The 26,919-nt window shown below is 34.1% G+C and overlaps 2 protein-coding genes across 13 annotated transcripts in view; one reads left to right on the forward strand and one right to left on the reverse strand.

Annotated features, from left to right (window-relative positions):
• Nucleotides 1-26,919, forward strand: part of CadN (neural cadherin) — a 409,301-nt gene that overhangs the window by 293,063 nt on the left and 89,319 nt on the right. The window lies entirely within an intron of this gene.
• LOC141426226 (uncharacterized) lies at nt 13,152-18,135 on the reverse strand. Its single transcript, XM_074085075.1, has 2 exons — nt 17,962-18,135; nt 13,152-17,881 (listed from the first exon to the last, which is right to left on the reverse strand). The coding sequence occupies exon 2, from the start codon at nt 17,788-17,790 to the stop codon at nt 16,702-16,704; it is 1,089 nt and encodes a 362-aa protein (XP_073941176.1). The 5' UTR covers nt 17,791-17,881; nt 17,962-18,135; the 3' UTR covers nt 13,152-16,701.

Here is a 26,919-nt window from a genome sequence, read left to right on the forward strand (position 1 = left end):
ATGTTTATCCGTTGCCTAGTGTCCATTGTACAAGCTTTGCTTAGTTTGGGACTAGGTCAATTGGTGTCAAGTGTCACATGATATTTATTTTATTATTATTATAATTAAAAATAATCATCTCATCAGATATCTTGCCACTACAAATAGATTTAAAGGGGGTTGAAGTGATTCGTAAACTGCATCATAACTTTAACAGTCTGTTCTTTGAATTACTACATCTATTACGTCACATTTAAGTTACAATCATGTTAGTTGTAACTTAGATGTGGCGTAAAGTGCAAAGCTAAATGTCTCGTTGCTGTGAAAATGAAAATACCTACCAAAGCTTGGAAACGTTTGTTAGCATTTTTTTCCTTATTTATATAAACACACAAATTAAGAAACATCTTAACTTTCACATTTATAACAATTAAAATAGTAACAATGACATAATAATTAATATTATAATTATGTTATTATTATTATTGGATTGGATTATACTAGTAAGAAGTAAAGAAGTAGAATATCTTGGATGTGTATGTTCACTGACTTACCCATAATGATTTCAAATGAACTGTAAGAATTATGACTATAAGAAATATCAGAAAGCTGACAAACGGATAAGTAATACTTTTCGGGTTCATTGGTTTCTGACACTGACGAAGGGTTGTTTTCTGAAGCGGAAACCCGTCAGTGTCAAATCTCAAAAGCCAGTTATCGTGACCCATTAACACCGACAGAACACCTCTACGAGTACCGCGCTGTAATCGCATTATGTCACTTCAAACTTATAAAATGTCAGCAGTTTCCTGTATTTAATAAGTTATAAGTCGCAGACTATCTTTTGTTGATGAAATGAAATAAATGAAATGAAACTTTAATGCCTAACATTAATACTTATCAAGTTACATTTATACATTTTATTGATAATGTTTACAAATATTCATGTTTATAGTCATGTTGGCACTGGGTACCAAACTCAGCATAATGCTGATCACATGATGTGACCAGCGCTGATTTTCAGTTTGGCACCTACACGAGGGGTAATTTTGGTTGAAGTAGTGGTTTGCGTTGTGTTTGTGTATATACATTTATATTTATTTATGTATGTATGTATGTATGTACGTATGTATGTATTTATCTATGTCTATATGTATGTATATGTATTAGTATTGTAGAGGTTCCATGATAGTTGTATAAAGTATAGTCTTGATGTTGCACTATTGTGGCAGTTAAAGCAGCATAAAGTAAATACGCGTACAGTCACAACACGAGATCGTTGCGCCACTTGCCACTGTTCGTACTTTGGCCGTATAATGCTATTCGGGTTTACTAGTAACAATACTTCCTACGATTGTTTACTTATTAATTTATTTATTTTAATAAACTGCAAAATTATGAACAGTGTCAAGGACAACAATCCTGTAAGTGACTTCCTTCTAAAAGCTTTAATTTAACATGCCGTGTTTGGGTCAATCTTGGAATTGAATTTTGGTTCACTTGCTGCAGTGGTTGGATAGACTCAAGGTACAATTTATAAAACTTCGATGACGATGCAAATACAGTCCATAAAAACTACTACAGTCACTAAAAAACTTGTATGAAAAATGATGATTTTATCCAAAAAAAATTATATTCCTTTCCTGGCAATATATTTTTTTTTAGTCGATGGTTTTTGCCGAAGAGTTTTTTTTTACAAAATACAACTAGTTACTCTACTGGACTTGATAAGGAATGGTAACCTAATTTTTGACAACATATAATAAATCGAAAACCATTTGGAGAAGGCTTTGTGAAGCGTTTTCAGAAATAAGATTCCAAAAATGTGATAAATTGAATTAAATAAACAAAATTTAAGTAATGGCCTTCATTTGACCCCTGCAGTGTCTCGTCACAAAGGCAGTTATAAAGCAGGTCTACACTATTAAGCAAATTGACAGTTTGTAATGTTGCTGTTCTGCTTATAATAGCAAATAGTGACAAAGATAGAACTTTAATCACATGATGCGCACCCGGCTTTAAACAGTTGTCATTTATCGTAAAGTCCGAAATGTATACTAGTATTTCCAATGTATTTTTACAAATTAAATTATTAAATTACTACGTTACAAGTAAGTACAAAAGAATTTAAATATCAGATTTAAATAAAAATGTCTATTTACTATCACACCATTAAACAAACATAGAAATAATCGAAGCTAAAAGAAGAGAAATAAATAAAACTATTTGTCATGGTTCTTTTAGGATGGTGCCGTGCTTGAATTATTGTCAAATTGTAATGCCACAGATTATGTTATGTACGACCTGAATTTTTGTAGGCAATGGAACGTGGCTGTCTCACTGTGACGTCATCCAGCGTATTTCGTAAAAAAAATATAAAAAATACTCATACAAATTCAAAAACAATGAAAATGGTATCTTAAAATATCCTATTCTTTCCAAAAATAAAATAAAAACCATAGGTTATTTTTTTTGGTGCATCCCAATTCAAAAGAGACGTACTTGGCTTTTTATGAAGTGTGTAATGTAACCTACAAATACCTAAATTATTTTGTCGTAAATACGGCGTAGGAAATCAGTCTTCCTCGCACATTTAAATTTAATTAAAAAGAGGTTAGTTCCGAATTCGAATATCTGTGAATTACACATTTTTATTCTCATTCGTCGCAATCGCGATGTTGTATTGTATCTCGCTGGCGTGTCGACGCGCCTCGCGCGCCGCAATTCCCTCGTCAAGAAACATTGCAATTTTCCTCTTGAAGCATTTCTCTTTTGTGTCATCTCGTTTTATTAATTATATTAATATTACAGACGACCCTGCAGATGTATTTATCAAACTAATTACGCTATGATTAGCTTCTGACTTTTTAGTACATTTAGTATCAAAACGGTATTTCAACAGTTAATTGTATCTAAAAATTCAAAGTACAAGTCTGCTGTGGATATCAAGAGCCACTTTTAATTTTCTGTACACATTATTGGATTTACTGTAGGAGTATAGCTTGTTACTTGATAAAAATATGAGATATTGCACCGAAAACGGGGCAATCGACTTCCAATATAGCACATTATTTCGCAGCGCAGAAGCTCTACGATAGATTTTACAAGTTTTTATTTAACTTGCAACTTTCGTAGATACCTATTTATTGAAGTATTTGTAAGTCTTGGTAAATTAGCAAACCGTTTTCTTCCTGGGGGGCTACTACGAAATTTGAAAATCCAAGTCAGTATCGTACCGTCCATCTCACTCTCGTATTAAATAATATAAGCGTCAGCGGGACGGCAAGATACGAAGTTCCAATTTTGCACTTGGAAGTATAGGGCATGGTATCCAATTGAGTTGAAATTTAACATATTTAATTAGGCACATTTTTTTTGAAATGCATATTATGTACGAGTAATAATTAGTATCTATAATAATTAATTTAAATATGTAATGCATGCACACTTATATGATTATGTTCTGTAATTCAAAATGGAAATAAAGAGGCTATAATAAAAAAAAAATAGGTAAATCTAATGACAATACAATAATTTGGTAGTAAAATTCTGGTGGTCACGGCCACGATCATCTCCGCCGGGCGGAATTATTCAACGGTTAATGGCTGCAGCAGTGACTGGTTGCAACATTAATCGCTGAGGCAACGCAAGTACAGATGACAAAACTTATTTATTTAAAGTTTAGAGACATTGACTTGACCAACATTAAAATGTATCACAATTGTGTATGGAAAGTAAATCTCTAATGTCAGTATCCATTAGCCACAAAGCGAATTGGTTCTGCATGCAGGGAGAATGCCGAGCGTTTTGAGCCGCATCTGGGCTTATGGAGGTACTTAGTTCCGTACACCGATTCCGTACGTCGCGTGATGGTGCTGTCAAGGTTGAAAAGTCGGTAATTCACCCAAATCTTACCCTCAACGCGCTCATTTTTTAATTCCCTTACACTTTGTACAGCTTTACAATTTATAGAAAAGTCTTACCTTTCGCAACTATAGTAATTGTAATATTTATTTGATATCCTTACGTTACCACGCAATCGAAGCATAAAAATATTAGATCGAAGTGAACCGAGATCAAAGACGTATATTCCATTTATACATTAGATGTCGTAAAGGAACGGTGAGTCGGATTGAGAAGGATTTTATTGGATCAGTCTGCTGTGGAGCAGAAACCAGTAGCTGGCGAACAAGCCGAGTTAAGTATTGGTGTTATTGTGTTGTGTTCACTCGCTGGGGACGTTAATATGGAACGTTTGACGCATTTGGCTAGCTCATTCGTTCCTTGCCTAATTTAACATTCTTTCGTGACTATTCTTACGCTTGAGTTACTCTTTCAAGTTAACCACAAAGTACAAGAAAAAGATATTGATACGTTTTTCACGAATTTTGCCTGTAAAACTATAAGCGATCAAAGTTAACGTGTCCGTTTTAAAATATTTATAGGCGCCTCTTTCGTAATTCCTTATTTACCTCCCTTAAGACACAATGTACTATATAGTAGTTTACATTTTAGACTCACTGGTGGCCTAACTTGCTATTTGAAAGGTAATCAAGAATTAATTACTTAATAATTTATGTGCAGAGAATAGTCTCAATTTAAATTTTCTTAAACACCCTAACTAAAGTATTTTTAATATTCAAATTTACCTACTTAAAAAGTGCTGCTTGAAAATTAGCATTCATTGCAAACTAACACCAGATCTTGCATGGCCAAATTTTATCGTGTATAGACTTTATCTTCATTTCACCTGTTAAATGTCCCTTAAAATTACAAAAATCAAAAATAACACGTTCTATTTTTGGGTGACTAATAATCATTATGCTAGTCTTTGAACAGTATTTAACACACACACAAACATCACGCCTGTATTCCCAAATAGGGTAGGCAAAGCAGACGTAACGTTACCGCTTCGGAGCCACTTTTAGCAATTTTAGGTTTTAAGTTTGACAACAACGGTACAATAGTGACAGGTTGCTAGCCTGTTGCCTACGGTGTACCTAAACCTATATTATCCTCAGTCGCCTCTTACGACATCCACGGAAGAAATGGAGAGGTGTAATTGTAACCCGACACCACATGGGTACAACAGTACACAGACACACACACAGACAGTACAACAGTATTTAAGAATACCCAAATCACGTTTTATCTTTCCTTTTACGCTTTCAAGGTTGCGAAGAGGGATCGATCAGAGTCATGAAGCTCATTATTACTTTCATCAACATAGATTAATGTAGCACTATTAGAGTTAATGAGGCACAGGCTGCGCACATTTGCCTTGCGGCTCCCTCCGTTTAATTCGCTACAAATACATCCATCAGTTTCTGTAGATACGCTGTACGGCGCCATTTACTCGACAATTATTCGCTAATGATATCGTTACATTGTTTACAAACTATTCCTTGGCTTCGTGATTGTATCAAATCGATTAAGTTTGCGGGGTACGTAAGTTAAAAGGTCTTTCAATCTGTTTCGAAAGCTTGGCTGAAATGTCTAGAAAATGTTATCCATTTTTTTGTAGAAAATTATTACATTACCATTGTTTTCTTTAACATTCATCAGGTCATTAGGGATATAAAAAAAAAACATCAAACCGGAAATAATTGCTGCAAAAGTTTTTCTGTTTTATTGGCTTAATTTGGTGCCCAATACGACTATCCTAGGTATTCCCCATGGATGTGCACCTCAAAAGGGCTGTGGTGGGAGGTAAAAATGCACCCCAAAAGGGCTAAGTAATAAATATTAATAGCTCCGTTTCTGTACAAATCATGTATTTCTCTCTCTTTACGTGATTATGAGGTAATGATAATGACAATAATTTGGCAGACTTAAGATTAACATCCCCACTGTTTTTTATCTAATCCAAAGTACTTACCTAAACACTCCTTAAATTTAACCGAGAATTTATAAATACTAACGACATAAATCGGGACCGAGTTCTTTCGAGCGGAGGTAAGTCGATTGCTTCCAAACAACAATTCGGACAAAACTTTGCTAAAAACAAAAGAACATCAAGTTAGCCATTTGTACGTTCTTTATATTATTATGCATCGAAAATAAAGTTTTAATTTAATCACAACAAGATAACATTAGATGTACCTTTTAATCAATTGGAAATTATGCGTTTTATCTTGATTAATACTAAAAAGAAATAATTAAATGTAATGCTGATGGGTGGAATATCCTGAAGCAAGAGCAGATGCAACTTGCTGTTATCGTGCTAACGAATGGTTCACCACGATTGCTAACTTTTTAACACCTAACCGCTTTCCCTTGGGTATACTATTGCACACATGCACCAGTTTCGTCGTGATACTTGCTATCACCGCAGTTAGTCACTTTAGATTGAATATACTTAATTTGTTAATGTAATTTTTCACTAATGATTTAAAACTCATGCTTAAATAAGAATATAGCAAGTAAAAGCTTGTGCTGAATGGAAGCTAGTAGTAGATTGAAAACACGTTTCGTATAATATGATAATTTGTGTAAGTAAATGTTTTGATGGCTTCAGATTATTTATTTGATTACGTAAACCTTACTTTGGTTTTTCTTGGAAATATTTTCAGTTCTTATCCAGTTCTTTGTGCCATCTATCAGCTCTCTCAAACAAAATAATGTTTTTGACTTGTAGTACAGATGTATGTGTCCTTCTTGCGATAAAAGGAAAGGCTTTGTATCATAATGCGGACTAAGAGGATCTTTATTTTTTCTCCAACTTTGTGAAAAAGGCACCAAGTTACAAAATCATCGATTGTCATTATGTTTTTGTATTCTCATCTTAATTAGTTTTATATTATTAATAAGTTCTGATTTATTTTGTTGGTATTGCAACATTAAGTATTTTAGCCATTGCTACCTTAGGGATCTCTTTTCAATAGTAACCCCACGAAACTGGCACCAAAATGTTTTAGACTATCGCAGTCATTACTAATTTTATGATTTAAATTCGGGTTTTGTTCTGCCTACTTGGGTTTTAGAGAAGCTTAGTTTTTAGGTTTTAGCGTAGCTTGGTTTTAGGGTCGTCTCGTGATCATGGCGCATGCAACTGTGCCAAAATATAGAGCTGCTCTAAAACCAAAGTACACGGCACAAAACCCGAGTTTAAATCATAAAACTGACACCAACTTTCTTAAAATTCATATTACTTAGTAAAAAGCAATTTTCGTACGTATGATACGTAGTAATCAGCTGGACATGGTTTATATGAAAGATGCTATCTGCAACTGGGGTAAAGCCGCGATTTTAGGGACATATTGTTCATCATTATATTACAAAGTAAGTTTTTATAAATTGCAATGAAACATTCCTTAATTGCTAGAGTTTTTGAAGTACCTGATTCAATTTGTATATACAGTACATAATTAAACTATTTACAAACGTAAATAAGGGCGTTAATACCGTAGTCGGAAGCGAAGGAAGCGTCTCCCCGAAGCCCACTGTAGCGAGAGAAGCCTGCTTGTATCTAAATGTCAAGCGACAAAGATTCTTATTTGAGAAAAAGAAGCAACTAAATTCCAAGAATAAAGCTGAAAGATTATAATAAAACTTTGTTAATATTACTCCTTGTGAAGACACGGTGACATCGCCGCCAGATGTCGACTGCGTCAAACCTACCTTTAATCAATTTCGACTCCATGATACGATAGGATATTACGATAAGACTACTTTTACATAGGTACGACAAAAAATAATATCTCTTAACTCGTAATATTTAATGATTAGCAGTTTTTACTGCTCGTTTACGACCTCTACAAACGGTTCATTATAATAATATTCATACCGTACAGTTTAGCATGAGCGTGTCAGTTAAATTCGCAACGAGAGTTTGAAGCGTTCCGTTCATTATCATTACTGTTCGCTTCAAGGAACAAGTATTCACAGTGAACCGCTTTATCCGTCTATCTGACATAGTTTTCCGAGATTATTGTGGCTTGAGGTTATTGAAAAAATAAATGCAACCAGGTCGTGTCTGATTTTGAACTACAAACAAATGTAAAGTATGTTATGTTCTTAGTTTTCTCTACAATTGTTTGTGTAATAAATAGAGTTCTCTTTAATAAATACAGTTTCGATCCGTTCATATTCAAAAATAAAGTAAAGGATCTCTAAACGCGAAAAGTCAGTTTTTTTCATAAGTGTCTCGTTAGGCGAGATCGGCGGGGCGCGGCGCGGGCGCGCAATATCCTCGCATACTTCACTTGGCCTTTATTCCCACATATTAAATTATCGCCAAATGTTGCGTCCCTGATTTATTCCCACACGTCTCCGCTCGTCCAATTTCAATATTACATTAGGATGTCATGTCGAAATTGGGCTGCTACGTTTATACTAAATGTCCATTTAAGTGAACCATAGACGATTACGCTAACGACTAAATTGATGTTAGTTTTGGTAAGCGATAAATGTTACTTCCGTGATGTGTGTAGAAATATCATTCGACGCTCTATTATTGTAAACTATTGTTAGTAGGTATACTAACTAGCTCTTGACAGCAACTTCTTCTACGTCGCGCGGGAACTTTGCACTTTACCGATATAAAAGTCTAGATAGCATCTAGATATTGTAGCTATCGATTAGTGAACTCTTTATTTTAACTAGCCGTTACCCGCGACTCCGTCCGCACAGAATTCGTTTATCGCTATTTCGCGGGAACTATGCAATTATCCGGGATAAAAACTATCCTTTGTCCTTCTCCGAGACTCAAACTAGATGTCTGGACTTATACCGAATTTCATCTAAATTGGTTCAGTGGTTTAGACGTGATGAAGTAACAAACAAGCAAATAGACTTACAAGCTTTCGCATTTATAGTATTAATGGGATATCGGTTCAGTTCTTCTAGAGGATAACCCCCTACATAGAAACAAATAATCAATCACAAACTACCTTTTTCTTACATTAATTTAGATCAGAAGACACAGATTGTATAGATATACCGTGAGTTTTTCATAGACGAAATATAATAAGACTGGAAATCTCCATACTAAAAAACGTTCACCGGAACAAAGCCAAAATCCATACATAAATACGTATGTATTTAAGCATATCGTAATAATGTAATTGTATCCACATCCATGCTAATATTCGGGATAACAAGATTAATTAGAAATGCGGTTATTCTTTAATTAAATTAGATTAATCTAGTGTTTCCCCGCGGCTTCGCACACGTAAATCATTAGATCCGGCAGCTGAATTGAAATTTAGGGATTTTAAAAATTCCTGTGGGAATTCCTGATAATTAAATCGTGGTTTTCATTAACGTTACATTAAAAACAATCATGTCAAATTTCATGACTCTCTACATACCAAATTTCATCCAAATCCGTCCAGCCGTTTCAGCAAGAAGGAGTAACAAACATACTCACTCGCTCACTCACTGATTCACTCACACGTTCACAAACTTTCGCATTTATAATACTGCAGTTGAATTTAAATTTCGGGATTTTATTAAATTCATGTCGGAATTCCCTTAAAATTTCATCGCGGTTTTCATTGACCTTAAATCCTACCTACACCTATGTCAAATTTCATGACTCTAAACCCAGCGGTTGTTATTTCGAGATTTTATCCCTATCCCGTGGGAATATCGGCATAAAAAGTATCCTATGTTTTAATCCAGGTTATAAACTAACTTTCCAAATTTCATCCAAATCCGTCTAGCGGTTTCAGCGTGGAGAAGTAGCAAAGACTCTCACTCACAAACGCACTCACTCACAAACTTTCACATTTATAATAGTAGTAGGATTTGTAAGATAAGATATCTTTAAATTAATTATTTAAACGATGCTTTGCTAACGTTATGCGTGTATGCATTTGATCCAAACAACTAAAGTGGTTACTCAAATGAAGCTCACTTTGTAAACAATATTAAAATCTCTACGAGTATATCACATAATCACGGTTTCAATGATATTTTTATTTCAACGCGCTCTTTAAAAACGGGTGCATTTTTAAGTGTGCTTACACGTTCTAAACAGTTACTCACACTTTATATTTTTAACACATACGCTTAGCGTGTAAACGCTCCTGTTAACATAATTTATTAACGCTTCCACTAAGAGAAATTAATGACGGAGAGCTAGGCGGCATTAACGTTTGATCATGTCTAATGAGTGCGGCGTCGAGTGTATGTGTCACTTAAGCCTAAGAAAACCACAAGCTGCGCTATGTGTCACTTAAGGATTTTTCATTTACATAATCCATCTTTTAGGTTACATTGTCTTTTGTTCGTGTAGTTGTAAGACTAATATGAAGAGTCATAGATGTTATCATTCTATATCACGTTTATACTGCAGAAATTAAGATCTTACTTCGAGTTCTTTGAAAGCTTCGTCCCGGAAAGATGAAGGTAACATAAGTTTTTGACAGTTTTGAAACTAGCAAGGTATGTACAGTCAAAAATATCTTACACGTCCTTCCGGCCCTAGAAATAGAGTCGTATCAGATATTTATGCACGCTTGTTGTGTCAGATATTGGTGCTGGTGACTGTACCACAAAGTCTGCTAAGATCTTTAATACTCGTATCTTAATAACGATATCATTAAGTACTAGATTTAATCCAAGGTTTAACAGGCGGTAAAATGTTTGTTAAAATATCTAATTAAAAGAACTGGCAAAAAATAGAGGATCCCTGCTCAGCAGATTGATTGATTTAACTATTAAAAGCCTGCAAATAGGTGAAATAAAAAGGTTCTAATGTTATTTCTCCAAAGAAAAATGTTTTGAAAAAGGCAAACCGTCTTATTTGAGCCGAATTTAATTTTAAGTTTTTAGATTGATTTACTTGCCTACTTTATCTGAAATCATTTAAGTCAATTTTGTATAGTATATGTACGAATATGCAACACGATGACTTAAATAAAAAGTTTTTAGGGTTCCTTGTCTCAAGATCTCAATCCAACTCGCTCCTGACTTTTTTAAATTCAATTTAAATCTGGCCTGCCTAGTCGTTATTTGACAAGTTTTTAATCTCGTCGTTAATGAAGAAGGAGACGAGAGTATTTCATTAAAGCTTGGCGATGTCCAAGGGGTACGACCGCTGACACAGTTAACTACTTAGCGTCGTCGCACGAAACTGCGGGCTGCGTGGCTGTACCGCAGCAAAGTCAACAGAGCGGTGCGGTCAGCACAGCTAAAACAATTATATGTGTCGTTCAAGACATAGCAGTATGTATGCCGTATGTGTGATTCTTTTAGCACTTCTCGAAAACAGAAGAGAACAGGACAGTCGTTAATATTCGTGCTGACCACTTTATGCTGCCGGCTTATCCGTGCAGTGCCACCGAGACCGACTTTAGGAGCTTCTTGTTTCGACGACAGACGAGCCAATCCCATTTTCTATTCGAAACCGAAAATCCCGTTGGCAATGTACGTGAGCCATTTATTCGCGCTACTGACTGACACTCGGAACATGCCCGACGTACATTGTATCCCGGCTGACATCATCCGCCAACACTGCAAATATATACACCTCTATAGACACGTTGCAGTGTATTTGACTCGACCCGTTACCCGCAACAACTATGTAAAATGATGTCCGTTCCAAAAGTGACAGGATTCCCGATTGCTGCACCTGTACAAATTCAATTGTTTTGAATTGTTAGGCCCGTAAAGGCTTCATCAGCGGCTCTATACATAAATTATTCCAAGTACCTATTCTTCAAGTGCTTTAATTATTTGAAAACGCCCAAAAATGTTGTCTTACGGTTCTCTTTGCATACGTTTTGAGGCACGTGTATTTATTTTCTGCCAATATCAATTCCAAGGCAGACAGATGAATCTTTTACACTCTTTTGAGTATTTTTTCATCATCCTTTCAATATCTTAGCTGTAAAAGGCTTTCCAGAGTAAATTGATTGCTATAAGAATTGTCTTCAAAAGATCATTTCTTTAAAATTCTTTCAGCAAGTACTCTTTACTTATCTTATATTTAATTTGTGTAATTTATTGATCAGTAACATGGAGTGAGGTGTACGCTTGTTTGTATATCTAAAATGAAGTGTTCCTATGTTTAATGCAGGTCCGGTAGCTTGATACCCAGCTCAGGGGTCTTCGGGGCATCAATAGATCAAGTTTTATGTGTGACAAATAGTCTCGTGTTAGACGAAATTGCTTTCCGATCCACTCCGACAAATAATGTCAGGCCACTGACGCGTGACCTTAGTCGTTTTCGTGACGATCACAATTTGCCTATACACCGAGTTCGGGTCGGGCTAGGGTCTTATTTTGTATATGCCATTGGCGCTTGGCGTTGGTATTCGGTCTTTTATTTGCTACGCCCTCCGACGAGGTACTTAGACGGTTGAATGGGGAAATAGTTTTTCGCTTCGAGAAGTATTGAAACATCGTAACATAACTAAAAGTTGGCATCTACGCTATGCCACATACGTCCCATATGTGAAAAAAAATGGAAATTAAGTCGCAGAAAGTCTTTTGTCACTCGTTGTGGCTTGTAAACTTTGTCATTGTTGCTGTGCGTGGGCGACCTAAACTACTTCTACAAGGTGTTTGGTAATTCGAGCTATTACTATGGAGGTTAGGTAATTACTAGAGCTACATTGCAATATTTTTGGTCCGGTCAACTAGGGATCTACTCGTAAATTGAGTGAAATATCGTTTATCTACCTAAAATTGGTAATTATGCTAAAAAAGCGTTTTCTGATAATTGATAAATAAACAACTCCGTTGAATAAAAACATGACCCTCCTTCGGGCTTTCGGGTAAAAAACAAGTCAAAAAATCCATAACTGTAAAAATAAGCGGTTATTAAATCATAAGTAAATTATTTAAATATCTGTAGATTTTATTTATATAATTGAGGAATACTCAAAAGAAATATAATGACCGTTGGCGTTAAGACTACGGAACTAATTTCATTATAATAATAAGCTTAATAACTTAGAATAATAAGCTTTTCAAAACTGGTCTGGTCTGGTCCAAAATTAATGCAAATTAACTTTAGTATAATAACTCCCTCAAAGAAACAGGTCGAATTACCAATCAACCTGTATAGTTCGCATCGGACTTCAGTGATTTTCTTTAACCTACTTCAAAAGAAGTAGGTAGCAAGGCATACAGCGACTTAAACGCGTTATTTAAGACTACAGCCAGTTATTTCTTACGAATGCTTTTTTTAATAACGAAACAGATCATAAATATATAAGACACTTTCGTCACTTTTCAGGAATTGTAAATGATAAATAAACAATATGTGTTGCTCTGAAAATAAAGATTTTATTGTAGTAGGTTCTTACATACACATAAAACATGAAAAACACTAACTTAAATCATTATCTTACCTGAAAATAAAGAAACGACATTTAAAGTCTATTATTAAGTTTAACAATTCCTTTTATATTTAGTTACTTATTGTAATATTTAAACATTATGTGTAATCACGATGAATTCTCCTTCTGTCACTCCAAATCCAAAAACAATCTGCTTTACCGTATTAACCGTCATAGAGCGCACCATAAACTAAAGAAATAAGTTTCTTTACATCTCCCTCCTCAAAGAAGAAAATTTTCAAAAAAAAATTTTCATTAATCTGCACCTAACTTATAGTAAAGTATGAAATTATAGATATAAATAAGTTTATATTAAGCAAATTATTACTATCTTGTCTTATTTATTTTTATACAGGTATAGGTATTAATTTTGTGATATGAAAGAGATTCGACTCTGACTTTTTATGCCCTGTATTAATTCTATATATTGAATTTGATATTTTTTCCATAATTTTATACGGTCCAATCTTCAGCTCATCTAATTTGTTTCTATTTAGTTTGTTTCCATTCTCTACATATACCATATCTCCTGTTTTGAAGTTAAATGAAGTTCTGTTTTTATCAAATATTTTTTTATTATAGTTATGTGATTTTATTGTATTTTCCAATGCTATTGTCCTATCTCGAACCCATTCATTTTCTGTTTTATTTTGTTTTAATTCATTTGGTAATAAGGAAACATCTGTACCATCCAACAGGTATTTTGGTGCAAAACCAGTGACAGTGTGTTCCGTTTTATTATATTTATCTACACAGTTATGAGCAATGGTTGTCCATGCTATTTTTTTACTTTTTTCGTTTATTTTACATCTGATTTTGTTCACAAGCGTCTGATTAAGTCTTTCATTTAAGCCGTTGGAAAAAGGGGCATTTACTGCGGTGAATATCATTTGTATTGACTTTTCATTTAAAAATCTTTTGAATTCTTTTGAGTTAATTCCCGGATATTGGTCGGTAAGAAGTATTTCAATTGTATCACAATCTGTTACGTTATTGATTAGTTTGACAAAATCATTAGCACTTTGTGTCTTTGAGGTAACAATATAGGCATAACGTGTAAAGTGGTCCACTAAAAGGTGTAAATATCTTTTTGTTGATCTGGACCCTCCAAAACCTCCAATTGTGTCTATTGAGACTATTTGAAAGGGTTTTGTGGCAGGACCTAAATGTGACATTAGACCAAATTTATCCTGTCCTCTCGTTTTATTTTTTATACATGTCTCGCAACTTTTACAATGCGATTTAATATTCATAGTTAAATTTTTTGCTGTATATAACGTACTGATTTTATTTTGCATTTGTCTTACGCCTAAGTGACACATATTTTCATGTACTTCTTTAATAAGTTTTTTGCTAAAATCTTCCGATAAAATTATTTTTTCACGTTTTCGAACTTTTTTATAATAAACATTTTTTTTTGTTATTAATTTTGACTTATTATTTTGTATTTTTTCATTGTTTTGTTGGTCTGTTACAATATCATTTAATGTTATCATATTTACAATTTTTAATTGTTCATCTGTATCCTCACTTGCATCCAATACTGGATTCCTACTTAAACAATCCGCTTCTATATTTTCTTTCCCCGGAGCGTATTTAATTTCAAAGTCATATTGTGATAAGTAATATGTTAAGTCTCCTAATTCATCATCTGTTCTAGATTTAATATTTAAATTTTCCAATGGTTTATGATCAGAATACACTGTAAACGACTTACCTATTAGCCAGTATTGCCAGTATTTTATGGCTTCTTTAATAGCCAAACATTCTAAATAAATTGCCTTTTTTTTCTTTTGTGCTTGATTTAGTTTTTTTGAGAAGTATGCCACTGGCTTATTTTTCCCATTTGTTTGTGTTTGCTTTAACACTGCCCCAATACCTTCTAAACATGCATCGGTGTGAATTATTATCGGCAAATTTTGATCGAATATCTCTAAGATTGGCTGTGAGCACAATAGGTTTTTTATCTTTTCAAATGAGTTTTGACAATCGGCAGACCAAACAAATTTCTGATTTTTCCTAAGTAGTTGATGTAGGGGTTCTAATATTACCGAACTTTTTGGTATATACTCATGATAAAAGTTAATTTTTCCGAGAAACTGTCTAACATTTTTTTGATTTTTTGGTATTGGGAAATCTTTTATCGAGACTAAATTATCTCTTACTGGTCGTACTGTGTTATTATGTATTATATGACCGAGATATTTTACTGTATCAGAAGCAAATGTACATTTCGTGAATTTTAATCGAAAACCCTCAATTTTTATAGCTTCTAATAATTGTGTTAAATGGTTAATATGTTCTGAAAAAGTCTTTGAATATATCAAAATATCATCGATGTAGTTAACTGCGAAATTGGTAAGTTTATGCTTTCTTAAAATGTTACTTAGTATCCTTTGGAAGATTGCTGGTGATGTCTTCAAACCAAAAGGTAAACACGTCCATTGATAATGTCCTTCCTGCGTTACAAAGGCAGTTTTCTTCTTATCTTCAATTCTTAGTGGGATTGACCAGAAGGCTGAATTAATGTCCAATGTTGTGAAATATGTTGAATTTCTTGTCTTAATCACCAGGTCTTCAATCAATGGAAATGGTTGTGCTTGAGGTACCACTATTTTATTTAGATCTCTAAAATCTATACATAATCTTGATTTTCTGTTGTCCTCTTTTTTGAAAGCTAAAGTTACCGGTGCCGCAAAAGGACTATAAGATTCTTCTATAAGTTTTTTATCAAGTAACTTTGCTATTTGTTCTTCAATTTCCTTTTTGTCTTCAACTGAACATCTATATGGCCTTTTACTGCAGTACTTGTCCATAAGTAGATCAATACGTGCTTCATATTCTCTGACAGTGCCAATGTCATATTTGTCCTTTGCAAATATTGATTTGTAATTATCAATCAGATTGTAGATTTCTAACTTTTGTTCAGTATTTAAATTACTCATAGTTATCTTGAAATCTTCTTCTTTTATATGTTCATTAAAATTAATTGAACATGTGTTTGCTTCACTTTCCACTTCCTTAGAAGTGTTGTTTTTATCATTTTCTTGTACAGTAAGATCTTTTGTGTTTTCTTTTTTTATTTCTTCTCTTTTTTGAATGATTTCCAAATTTTCGTCTTGAACCAGTTTAAACTGTTTTATAATATCCAGTCCAATCAGAAAATCGTACTTGAATTCTTCTCCGTCAATTATATAAACATCAGCTTTTTCTTCGATATCAAACATTTTTATTGTAATAGTTGTCAAACCTTTTGTCTTTTTAACACCATTAATTGTGATTAAGTTATCATTTTTTGAATCTCCGTATCCTTCTTCCTTCAGTCTTAATAATTTTGAATTAATTATAGAAACGTTAGAGCCCGAATCATATATACCAAATATTTCTAGTTTTCCATTTAATAATAGTTTGACTTTAATTAATGGTGTTATTATTCGTTTTTTTTATCGTTATTATTGAGTTCGACATCAATCACTGAATTATTTACGGCTTTACTATTTATTCTCTTATGGTTATATTCTTCTGTCTGTTTGAACCAACACTTGTCTTCGGGATGGAACCTAACGCCTTTATTTAAATTTTCACAAATCGTACATGGTTTTATTTTATCAGACTTTACTTTATAATCATAGGCAGTTCTTTTATTCTTGCTGAAATACTTTCTATTTACTACATATTCATGTTTTCCAATTTCATTGTAAAGGCTTGCAGTTGACTTCACTGTTTCTTTATCAATTTTATCCATTATATAATCTGGCAATCCCATTACAATGAGATTTATCATTGTTTGGGTGTCAATTTGCTTGTTAACCTCTAATAGCAGTCTTTCTTTTTTTGTCGCATATTCCAATAACGATCCAGCTTGAAATCTAAATGAAAATGCATATTTAACTTGAGACCAACCTTTATTTCCGTATGTTTCGCAAAAATTTTCTTTCCATACTGCCCATTCGGAATTCACTGTCAACTTTATTAACATACTACTATACCAATCTAGGCACTGTTTTTCTAGTAGATGTTTTAAAATCTCAATTTTTTCTACATCCTGTATAATTTCGAATCTATCACATTCGCTCTCAAACTCGCTAATCCATTGGTCAGCATTTGATGTTTTATTTGAAAATTTTTCGATCAAAAACCGTTCAGCAGTTTTGCCAATACTCTTTTTCTCTGGTGCATTATTGCTAGCATTATTCTGTGAAGGTGTTGTATCACCTGTAATCTCGTTTAAATATTGTTCGCCAAACTGTACGTTCTCGCCTTCGTCTAGATATATTTTTCTCAATTCCGTATTTAGAGGTATCCATACTGCACGTGATTGATGCCTTTTTTTAAGCGAGTTTTTTATTTTTGTAAATATATCTGTAGATAATATGGCCGTGTGCTTACTTACGGGTTTTAATTCATCTGGGATCTCAAAAATACATCCGTCCGGTGTCTCAATAGAGGTTATGCATATCAAATTAGTTTTTCCATCCGTGGACCCCAGTACCATAAATTTAAATCGTAGCTTTTCCATTTTTCTTGATTATAACTACAAATGTCGTTTTATAAGACACTTTCGTCACTTTTCAGGAATTGTAAATGATAAATAAACAATATGTGTTGCTCTGAAAATAAAGATTTTATTGTAGTAGGTTCTTACATACACATAAAACATGAAAAACACTAACTTAAATCATTATCTTACCTGAAAATAAAGAAACGACATTTAAAGTCTATTATTAAGTTTAACAATTCCTTTTATATTTAGTTACTTATTGTAATATTTAAACATTATGTGTAATCACGATGAATTCTCCTTCTGTCACTCCAAATCCAAAAACAATCTGCTTTACCGTATTAACCGTCATAGAGCGCACCATAAACTAAAGAAATAAGTTTCTTTACAAATATAAAAAAGTTAACGAACTTAATAACTTCTTTATTTTCTTATGGTTAATGGAAGATATTTTTATGTTGTTAGTTCATCCAATCCGAGAATACTTGGGACATTGATTTATGTACTCACTTACTTATCAGTGATTGTATTATTCCATGAAATAATTTTACGTGGCGTAATTAAATTAAATTGCGTCCGACTTCATCCACTAGCACATACCTACTTTTCTAGGGAGTGTTTGTGAACATATAATGCTCATAAAATATTAGTTTGGTGTTACATGTATATTTGCAGGTACCAATTAGTGTACGATAGCAAATCAATAAAAATATATTATTGATTTAAACATTCCCTTTTCTTTTTCTTATTAATTTGATATTTTCGTCTGCACGTTTCACTGAATTGTTTCAAAAGTTATTGGATTTTAAGGTTTCACTCTTGACTTTTCTTTTTCACTCGTTGCTCGTACTCTGAGACTGAAAGGTACCTATTAGGACGAATTTTAATTACGAGTGCCGCCTGACGTTGACTCGGCCAACTTGATTTTCCGACAAAAGTCCCGCAACTCACCTTTAAATTAGATCGTCTTGCGGTTGACGAGGAATACGAGTGGGTATAATAATACAATGCGGTCGGTGGGCCGCTCACTGAATTACACTGGTGCGTTGTGTGCCCATTGTGCGCGAGCGAGGCGGGGATAATATACAAATCTTTAATTCAAGTGCCCTGGCCCCCGAACACGGCAAGAAAATAACATAGAACTGCAGCGGACTCATTGTACGGCTTTCAATAGGGTTTTGACGAATCCGCAGAGGACTAGAAACCGCGGATAATGTATGTATTGTGCTGTCCAAAAGAGACTTTGGACATGCTGAAAGCTATATGAAACTTGCATTCAGGTTTATTGTATTACAGTAATGTACTCTTTGGTTTCCTTGAGATCTTTTTAAATAAATGGTATGTTTCTTAATTACTCTCCGTAACATTTAGATTCGTGATATTTCAATCAGTGTGACCGAGATGGACGAAGTAAGAGTTACTACTAATAGCTGTATTGTTGATCAAATGGGTTTGAGGCGATTGTTTTTGTTATCCTGATCAACGTTTATTGCCTTATTCGTATGCGGGACCAATCGGAAAAGGTTCCCCGATATACAATAAAATTAAATTTATTTTCAAGAAGAATGACCAGACCCGATAACAATTTACGCATTGCTATCATAAATCTGTTGCGATTCTCTATCTACCTATGTACATCATTGCCCGAGCAACGTTACCATACCTAATTATTGGCATCTTACTTTTTCCAGATAGTTCACATATAATTATTTTTCGTGCTAAAAGGAAGTATCGTTTTGTTATAATATACATAATACATATATTCCTATCACTTACCTTTTTTATCGTCTAAGATCTATTCTCATTTGGTTAATTTAAGTACAAAAACCTGTCTACTTGTAATACAGTCTCCTCTAGGTATAGGGTAGAGTTAGACCGTCCATTGTGTATTGCTCAAAGCTTCCTAAGGTAAAGTAGCGCTTTAATAACGTGTTTTTTTTTTCTTAAGCTTTTCCTGAGTCCGTTCTTTTAACCTTTCTCGGACGGAAGTAGGTTGAGTACGATCTAAAGGGTCGGCGATAAAACAAACAAGTGTCATTACGATCCGTGACGACCTTCTAAATCGAGACGTAAGCAAATGTGGATGGTGGAAGTTAAATGAGCCGTGTGTCCTCTGTATCTAACTTTGTGCAAACTCTTACCCCACTTACCTATCGATCTTGTACTACTTTTCAATGAAGTAAGTGGAACCTCATTAGAACTTTCACCGTAGCCAATTATTGGCCGATTGCAACTTCAATACAAGCGATGCAATTGATCAGTTTATGTAAGACTTCGTTTATAGGTCACTTAAGGAAAACTTGTTTCGTTTCTGTAGCAATCAGTTCCAAGACGAATATACTCATTAAAATTTAACGTAGGAAAATTTTGTTAAGCATCTTTTAAATATGGTAATCGTGTTGCTTTTTGGCATAAATGTGCAAATAGGTTTAAATAAATTATTTATAAGTTCCGTTCGAACAAAGAGAAGATCTAAATGTACACAGTGAATCTTCGCAGATAAACAGGCGGCCCTTCCTACCCGCATTTCGTGCCGTGGCACTTTGTATGTAGTAGGCCTACATTTCCGCTCGATAACTTATCCTTCTTTTTGGGCCGGATCCGTGACTAAAACTTCACTGTTACCATTAATCATACATTGGCATTATCTTGCGCTTCGATATGTCGGGGGTGGTGTGATAGGCGTACTCGAATAACCCATGCATATTTAGCTCAATCGTCATATATCAATCTTAGTATGGAATATTTGGTTGAGACGGGTTCTGTTCAGATTAGCTGAGTGAAAAGTATTGTGTTATATTATACTATATAACAGCTATTAATGGCTTACCAAATCCAAAACTATTCCGAACTGCTTTACCTTGAAACTCATTAGTTTTGGGTGTAAAATAACGTGCATATCAATTAGGTACTGAATTTGAAAAAATTATACCTGACTATTAATTAAAAATCATCGAGTATTATCATTTAAAAGCATTATTTACTGGAATAGTTGGCCAACTATACAAAATCCTTGTTATAGTTGCCAGTTAAAATAGATCCAACAAGATTTTCAGTAAGTTCGTAGCTGCACACCAACCAACTAGCATAAACAGGCTCACTTCTCTATCTAACCTTAAATTCATAGACGCCCGACGAGCTAGGCATTGTGTGACACTTAGTGTGAACTCACAAATGCTTGGACTCGACATAAACCGAATACATATTGGAATTTGCTTTCGACGCGTCATTGCATAAATACTCAAAGCAATTATGAACTACAAAGTGGGCTATTTTTGATGAACAAATGGAATGACCACTAGACATAATTTAAGACCCTATGCTTTCTTACCAAAAAATGACACTAAAAATGTAACGAGTGCTCAATATTAATTTAGTGAGCAAAGACCAAATTTATTAAATCTTCGACCTATCTTAGTAAGTAAGCAAATTAATACGCTTTGTGTAAGGATCTTAATTTCATGATAGAGATGCGTTTTGACTATGAACAGGAGCTTCACGTAGCATGTTATTCTAGACTTGCCACATACGGTCCGGCCACACTACAGACTTAAAAACTTTCTAGTATAACAAGTTCGTAAATGTTACGTTATGCAGTTATAAATATAATCATTTGATGTGGTAGCTTTGAAATAAAATGGTGGTCATTTGTTATTGCTGAGTTAATTACAACTGGTTTGGTTTCATTTCTTGTGAAAGATTATAAAATTTTAGTTGTAATTCACAATATATCAGGGTTTAGGTAAAAGGAGTATTAAGAATATTTTTTGACGTAATATAGGCTCTATTTTATATTATTGTTATAGAAACTTCATAGGTATTGTATTTTGGTCATGTAATTAAAATAGGTACCAATTACGTAGTAGGTACATTCAGCTTACTAATTTGATTAGGCGATCCTTCAGCCTTAATTCCACGTAATATATTATAAGTACCTAAACTGATTCTTGATTTCGTTAAGCACTGGAGGATTAAATAGACTTAAAAAAGTGAAAGGTTAATTTTAAAACTTAATTTAATACCAGAGTATCCTTTTAGCCGGTGTGTTTGAATAGCGGAGGCTGCGCGTCTGTGTTTGCAAGCTTCAGAAAACCCGGTTTATATTACTTATAATTAATTTGTTATTCAATAAATTCACTATACAACTTTTCTGATTAGTGAGTGGTTAGTGTTTTTTTCTGTGTCCAGCTGGTATTAACCATAAATGGTTATACGACTTGCTTATGTTTTGAAACGACTCCTGTTCATTGAAAATATAAGGTTAGAATTATTTATGTACGTAATATAATACGTATGAAGTAAAAGAATTTCTTTGCTCACCCGCGACAAGTCGGAAGCGGATATTGATATTTTATATGGGCATTGATATGGACCTCCGCAAAGTAACGCCTGATTCAATAAATTTATATAATACGTAGACAATTATTAGGTGATTTGTATCCCGGGAACTACCTACCTAAGTGTTTTTCCTGGGTAAATTATTAATAGATTAAGATGTTCGCTCACACGTAAAACCATTAGCAGGGGGAACAATTTTTATCTCCATTTTTACCAAATGTCAATTATTATAAATGATTCCGTCTAATCGATCCGATTCACATCGGAAAGGAAAGAAATAAGAGTATAAAGTTGAAACTATTTAATTTAATTCTAAATCGGATTGTACTTCTCTTACCTCATCGGATTGTTCTTCTTGTAACTTCTCTTTTCTATTACCTGATGTAGGTAACCAATGTGATCAACAAAAGTCGCTTACAGTTTCTCGTGTAGAAGTGGGTAGTTGTCTTGCCTATCTCGCGCCGGAAGTCAAGAGTTAGCCCGAGGCTAATGCGTGTCCAGGACAACCTGTTTCTCGTTCGTTTTAACCTCTTCATTATATACATATGTAGTTCAAATACTTTTTACAGCATCGTATCACGACAATATCGTGTTTTAGTATCGATAATATTCTTACAACGAATTTCGTTTTTTTTTTTTTTATAAACACATTAGCGACGGTTACATGTTGTAGAATTTTTCTCACGTTGGGACAGTTAGGTTATGTTAGATCGTAAAATCTATTACGTATTCGTACAGCACATACAATTGACAGTGCTATGCTAAAAATATTTCTTAATTTAGTTACAGAACAAGAAGAGTAGGTAGTATTAGACTAGGTAGCAGGTTCAAAGCAAACTTGGAACAGTAAATCACATCTGAATGGAGAAGTCTAAGGACCTCTAAATCCGTGTCACTCTCCAACTTTTCTATAGAACTGTTTCAAATGATTACACCAATCGATCTTAGAAATAAATCTTAGAACAATATCCCAGAGAAAAATACGGTATTTCGTTAGTTTGGCCCGAAACAATTTTTGAATTGAAAAAAATAAATAAGTTCTTGATTAAGTTGTTGTAATTGCAATGCTGAAGTTTTCATCTGTTACTTTTGATAAATTGCTTTTTCTTCTTCTTCAAGAATATTTGTTATTTAGATTTCAGCTTTTCATCATCCCCGAGTTATTTCAATCTCGACTAATAATACAGCTAAATATTTAGGTACTTGTGTACTCAATGATACAGGGAAGGCCGCGGCAGTACTTACCTACTTTTATTTTATGAGACTACCAACTCGCGTCTGCACACAATGGAGTCCGGCGAGAGGGGTCAATACCGGCGACTTTATTTACACAACATGGCTGGTTAGAGGGGGCTCTCATCTTGTACACACACTTGTAACAACCATCAATAAATTCAAAGAAGGCAAGAGTTTTATAAACATAAATATATCGAATAGATTTCTTATTTTGCTTGAGTACATATATTTTTGTGAAGTAGTTGGTGAAAATTTGGTGTCTGTGAATGGACACACTTATAAAAAAATTTGGCAGCATAATCTTAACTTACATAAGATCAAGTAGGGTAGAAAGGGCAACTGGAGAAGAGGATCAACATTCAACATAGCATTAGTACATTTTGCTGACTGTTGCGCAGAATATAATATCACTTATACCCCCTCTGAACCCAAGTAATTCTTTCTCCTCAAATATGTTTGTATCAGCAGTATTTACTTTTGTATGATATTGATTTCGATTCGATTCGACTTCGTAATATGCGAATTAAAATTAATAAAAAGATCCAGTCTGATACGACTTTGTATAACCATTAACGCATAGTGCTATCTATTATTTGCTATATAATTAGGTATTGCGATATCCTATGAAAACCTCCTCTTCGCCATTCAGTTCTCGATGTAGCAACTAAATACCTAATAACTTTTTTTAGGGTTCCGTACCTCAAAAGGGAAAAACTAAACCCTTTTAGGATTTGTGCGTCTGTCTGTCTATCACAGAAAATTTGCTCTGAAACTACTGGATCTATCGAGTTGAAATTTGGTACGTACACAAATGTAAGTTGGTGACCCAAAGATCTACATGTAACATAAATTTCAAACATGGCCCCCACTTTTTGGTGTAAATTAGAAAAAAAAAAATGGAAACTATCATGTCACATATCAAATGAACGGGCTTGCGAGTAGGTATCCCAAAATAAAGTTTTTTATAGTTTTAAAATTCATACTTTTGAAGTTATTGAATAATATTGGCGACGATTGACCTTCTGGTATTGGGAGGGTGCGAAGTACTAGGTGGGGGTAATGAAATCTATCGCAGCGCTCATAGTGGCCAAAACTAGAAATAGTTCTGGCTCTGGCATCTGTCATACTCATATGAATCTGTCATTAACAAAGCAATTTGTATAGACTTTAACTACCTAATTTCAGTAATAAATGTTTGTGTCATGATGCGAGCTTGAATTATTGAACACTGTCCCTGTTTTGTTCTTAATTCGTCTTACATCTCGGACATGTCCAGCAACAATTTTCCTTATGAAACGGTTAGTGGTTGAAATTTTATATTGAGTGATACTCACAAAACCGGTCTTCAAAATGATACTCATTTTGATCTGAAAGTGAAAACGATATTTAATTTATTACTAGCGATATAAGAACAATTATATAATTTTACTATTATTCAAAGAAACCAATAAGATAGCTTTATCTTTTCGTTTTACAGTAAAAGTACAACTAAACATGAAGTAAACAAACCCTGACATAACGAAAATAAAACACACTTTTTGAAAAAAAAAATTACTTGTTTACCTCATTTAATTTTAATGACCAAAAATGAATTCACAACCTTTTGTCCACCCAAATCACGATATCACAGTAATTTTGTATTATAAATTAAAACGTTATAGGTTTGATTTTGGTCACAATGTCGCGATGAAATTTCAAAACGTCAGAGCATCAGAGCCAAAAAAGTTGCGGACGCTAGGTGGCCAGAGCCAATAGTAACGTAACAAATAATGATAATCTACATATTTATTTATATTCATATGCGATGTTTGCTATACGGGATTTTCCACTCGCACTGCCATTACCATTTTGAAATAATACGTATTTGCTCTCCAATGTTCCGTGTTTTTTTTTACGTTAATCCTTATAATAATTGAAACGGTTGCTTCAAAAACATAAATGTAATACTTGAATCACGTGTAAAAAAGAAACACCGCGTTCATAATTTTAGTCACAATCTAACTTCTCTGCTTAAACATTGTTATTGTTGTTTCCTTCTTGTAGGATAGTTTGTAGCTGCTAATGCACCACGCGAGCACTGCCCCGGAAGAAAACCATCTCGATTTCCTCCATTTTCTCGAAATTACTTTAGCATGGAGCTTGTTCAAGTAGTTACTTTTAAATCAGTTCATAAAATTAAAATGCAGCAGTTCATTTTTAATATAAAATCTTAAAGCCTTGATAATGTACTTTATAGTTCAACCGACTGACCGTCATAACTTTGTCGTAACACGGATTCATACCCATTAATTTATGTGAGAGAGTTAAGTTAAAATCTGCAAAAGAAAACTTGGCGTATTGAAAGTTGACTTTGAACGCATCTATGAATTAATTTTAATTACAATATATGGAGATACTCTTAGTATATCATTTATTCACAACACAAGATACAAGAATATGATAGGCAACTAAATAAATAAAAACTACATAAATACCTAACTATAAAAAGAAAACACCATCTAAGAGGCCCTCCTGCAGCATAGACCCCAACACACTGGCGGCATTACCTCTCTGTACAGTCAGAGAAATTCGCTGGGAGAAGTTTAGCGCCAGTTCTGGGGTCTCCTAACAAGGCCCCCATGAAGGCCCTCATGTCAGCCGACCAGGGACCCATTGTCTCCACTGCGAGCGCCACAAACTCATAGTCCTTTAAAAGAGAAGAGTATTTGCGGCCCTTGAGAACTTGGGCCTGGTCAGCTGCAGCCCCGGCTTGTGAGCGGGTTGTCTGAATGTGGGACTGCGCGAAAGTGTCGACACACGTTGCATCCCACACCATTACAGCAATTATAGTTAATATATTGAACTACCTACTTAGTTTGTGAGGAAAGTCCCCAATGCGCAATTGATGACACTCGTATGGATCGGTCCGTAAAATGGAATAGGTAATGTGTCTGGCTATGGTATGCAGTTGAGTGGGTATTACTTCTCCTTCTTGTATTGTAAGTGAGAAAATTCATCAAGATATTTGATATATGTTACTCAATCATGCCATATCGGATCGACGGATTTGGACAAAATTTGACAGACTGTTTAGAACCTGGATGAACACATAGGATACTTTAAAATCGATTAACGAATTCCTCAAAGGCGAATTCGCACGATATCGCTTTTAAATATTAATATGAATAAATTTGTTGCGTAATTTTAAAGTCTAATAATAGTGTTAATATAAATAGACTCATGATACGGTAAATTAAAGTCAGCATGGCCGCTAAACTTCTCTACCATTGTCCAAATGCACGCACAGCCTTATGCTACTGGCTCTGAACTATAATAACGACCAGAGTTTTAATTATTGCGATGGTGGTTAACTTCACTGGCACTGCCTGATTGCGCTAACACATCGCGTGTTGAATTATTAATAAATAAACGAACGGATCGTGCGGGCTTTTGTCTTATAAATTAGGCAAAAACAACTGTCACATTAAAAAAATATGTTAAAACTCATTCCGCGAACTTCAGAATGGATGTATCCCTCAAGCAATATCTTTTAGGTGTACAACTTCGCATTAGTGTCGCCTTAAACGAATCAAA

The sequence above is a fragment of the Choristoneura fumiferana genome, chromosome 3 (genome assembly GCF_025370935.1).
Source record: "Choristoneura fumiferana chromosome 3, NRCan_CFum_1, whole genome shotgun sequence".
Taxonomy (NCBI): domain Eukaryota; kingdom Metazoa; phylum Arthropoda; class Insecta; order Lepidoptera; family Tortricidae; genus Choristoneura; species Choristoneura fumiferana.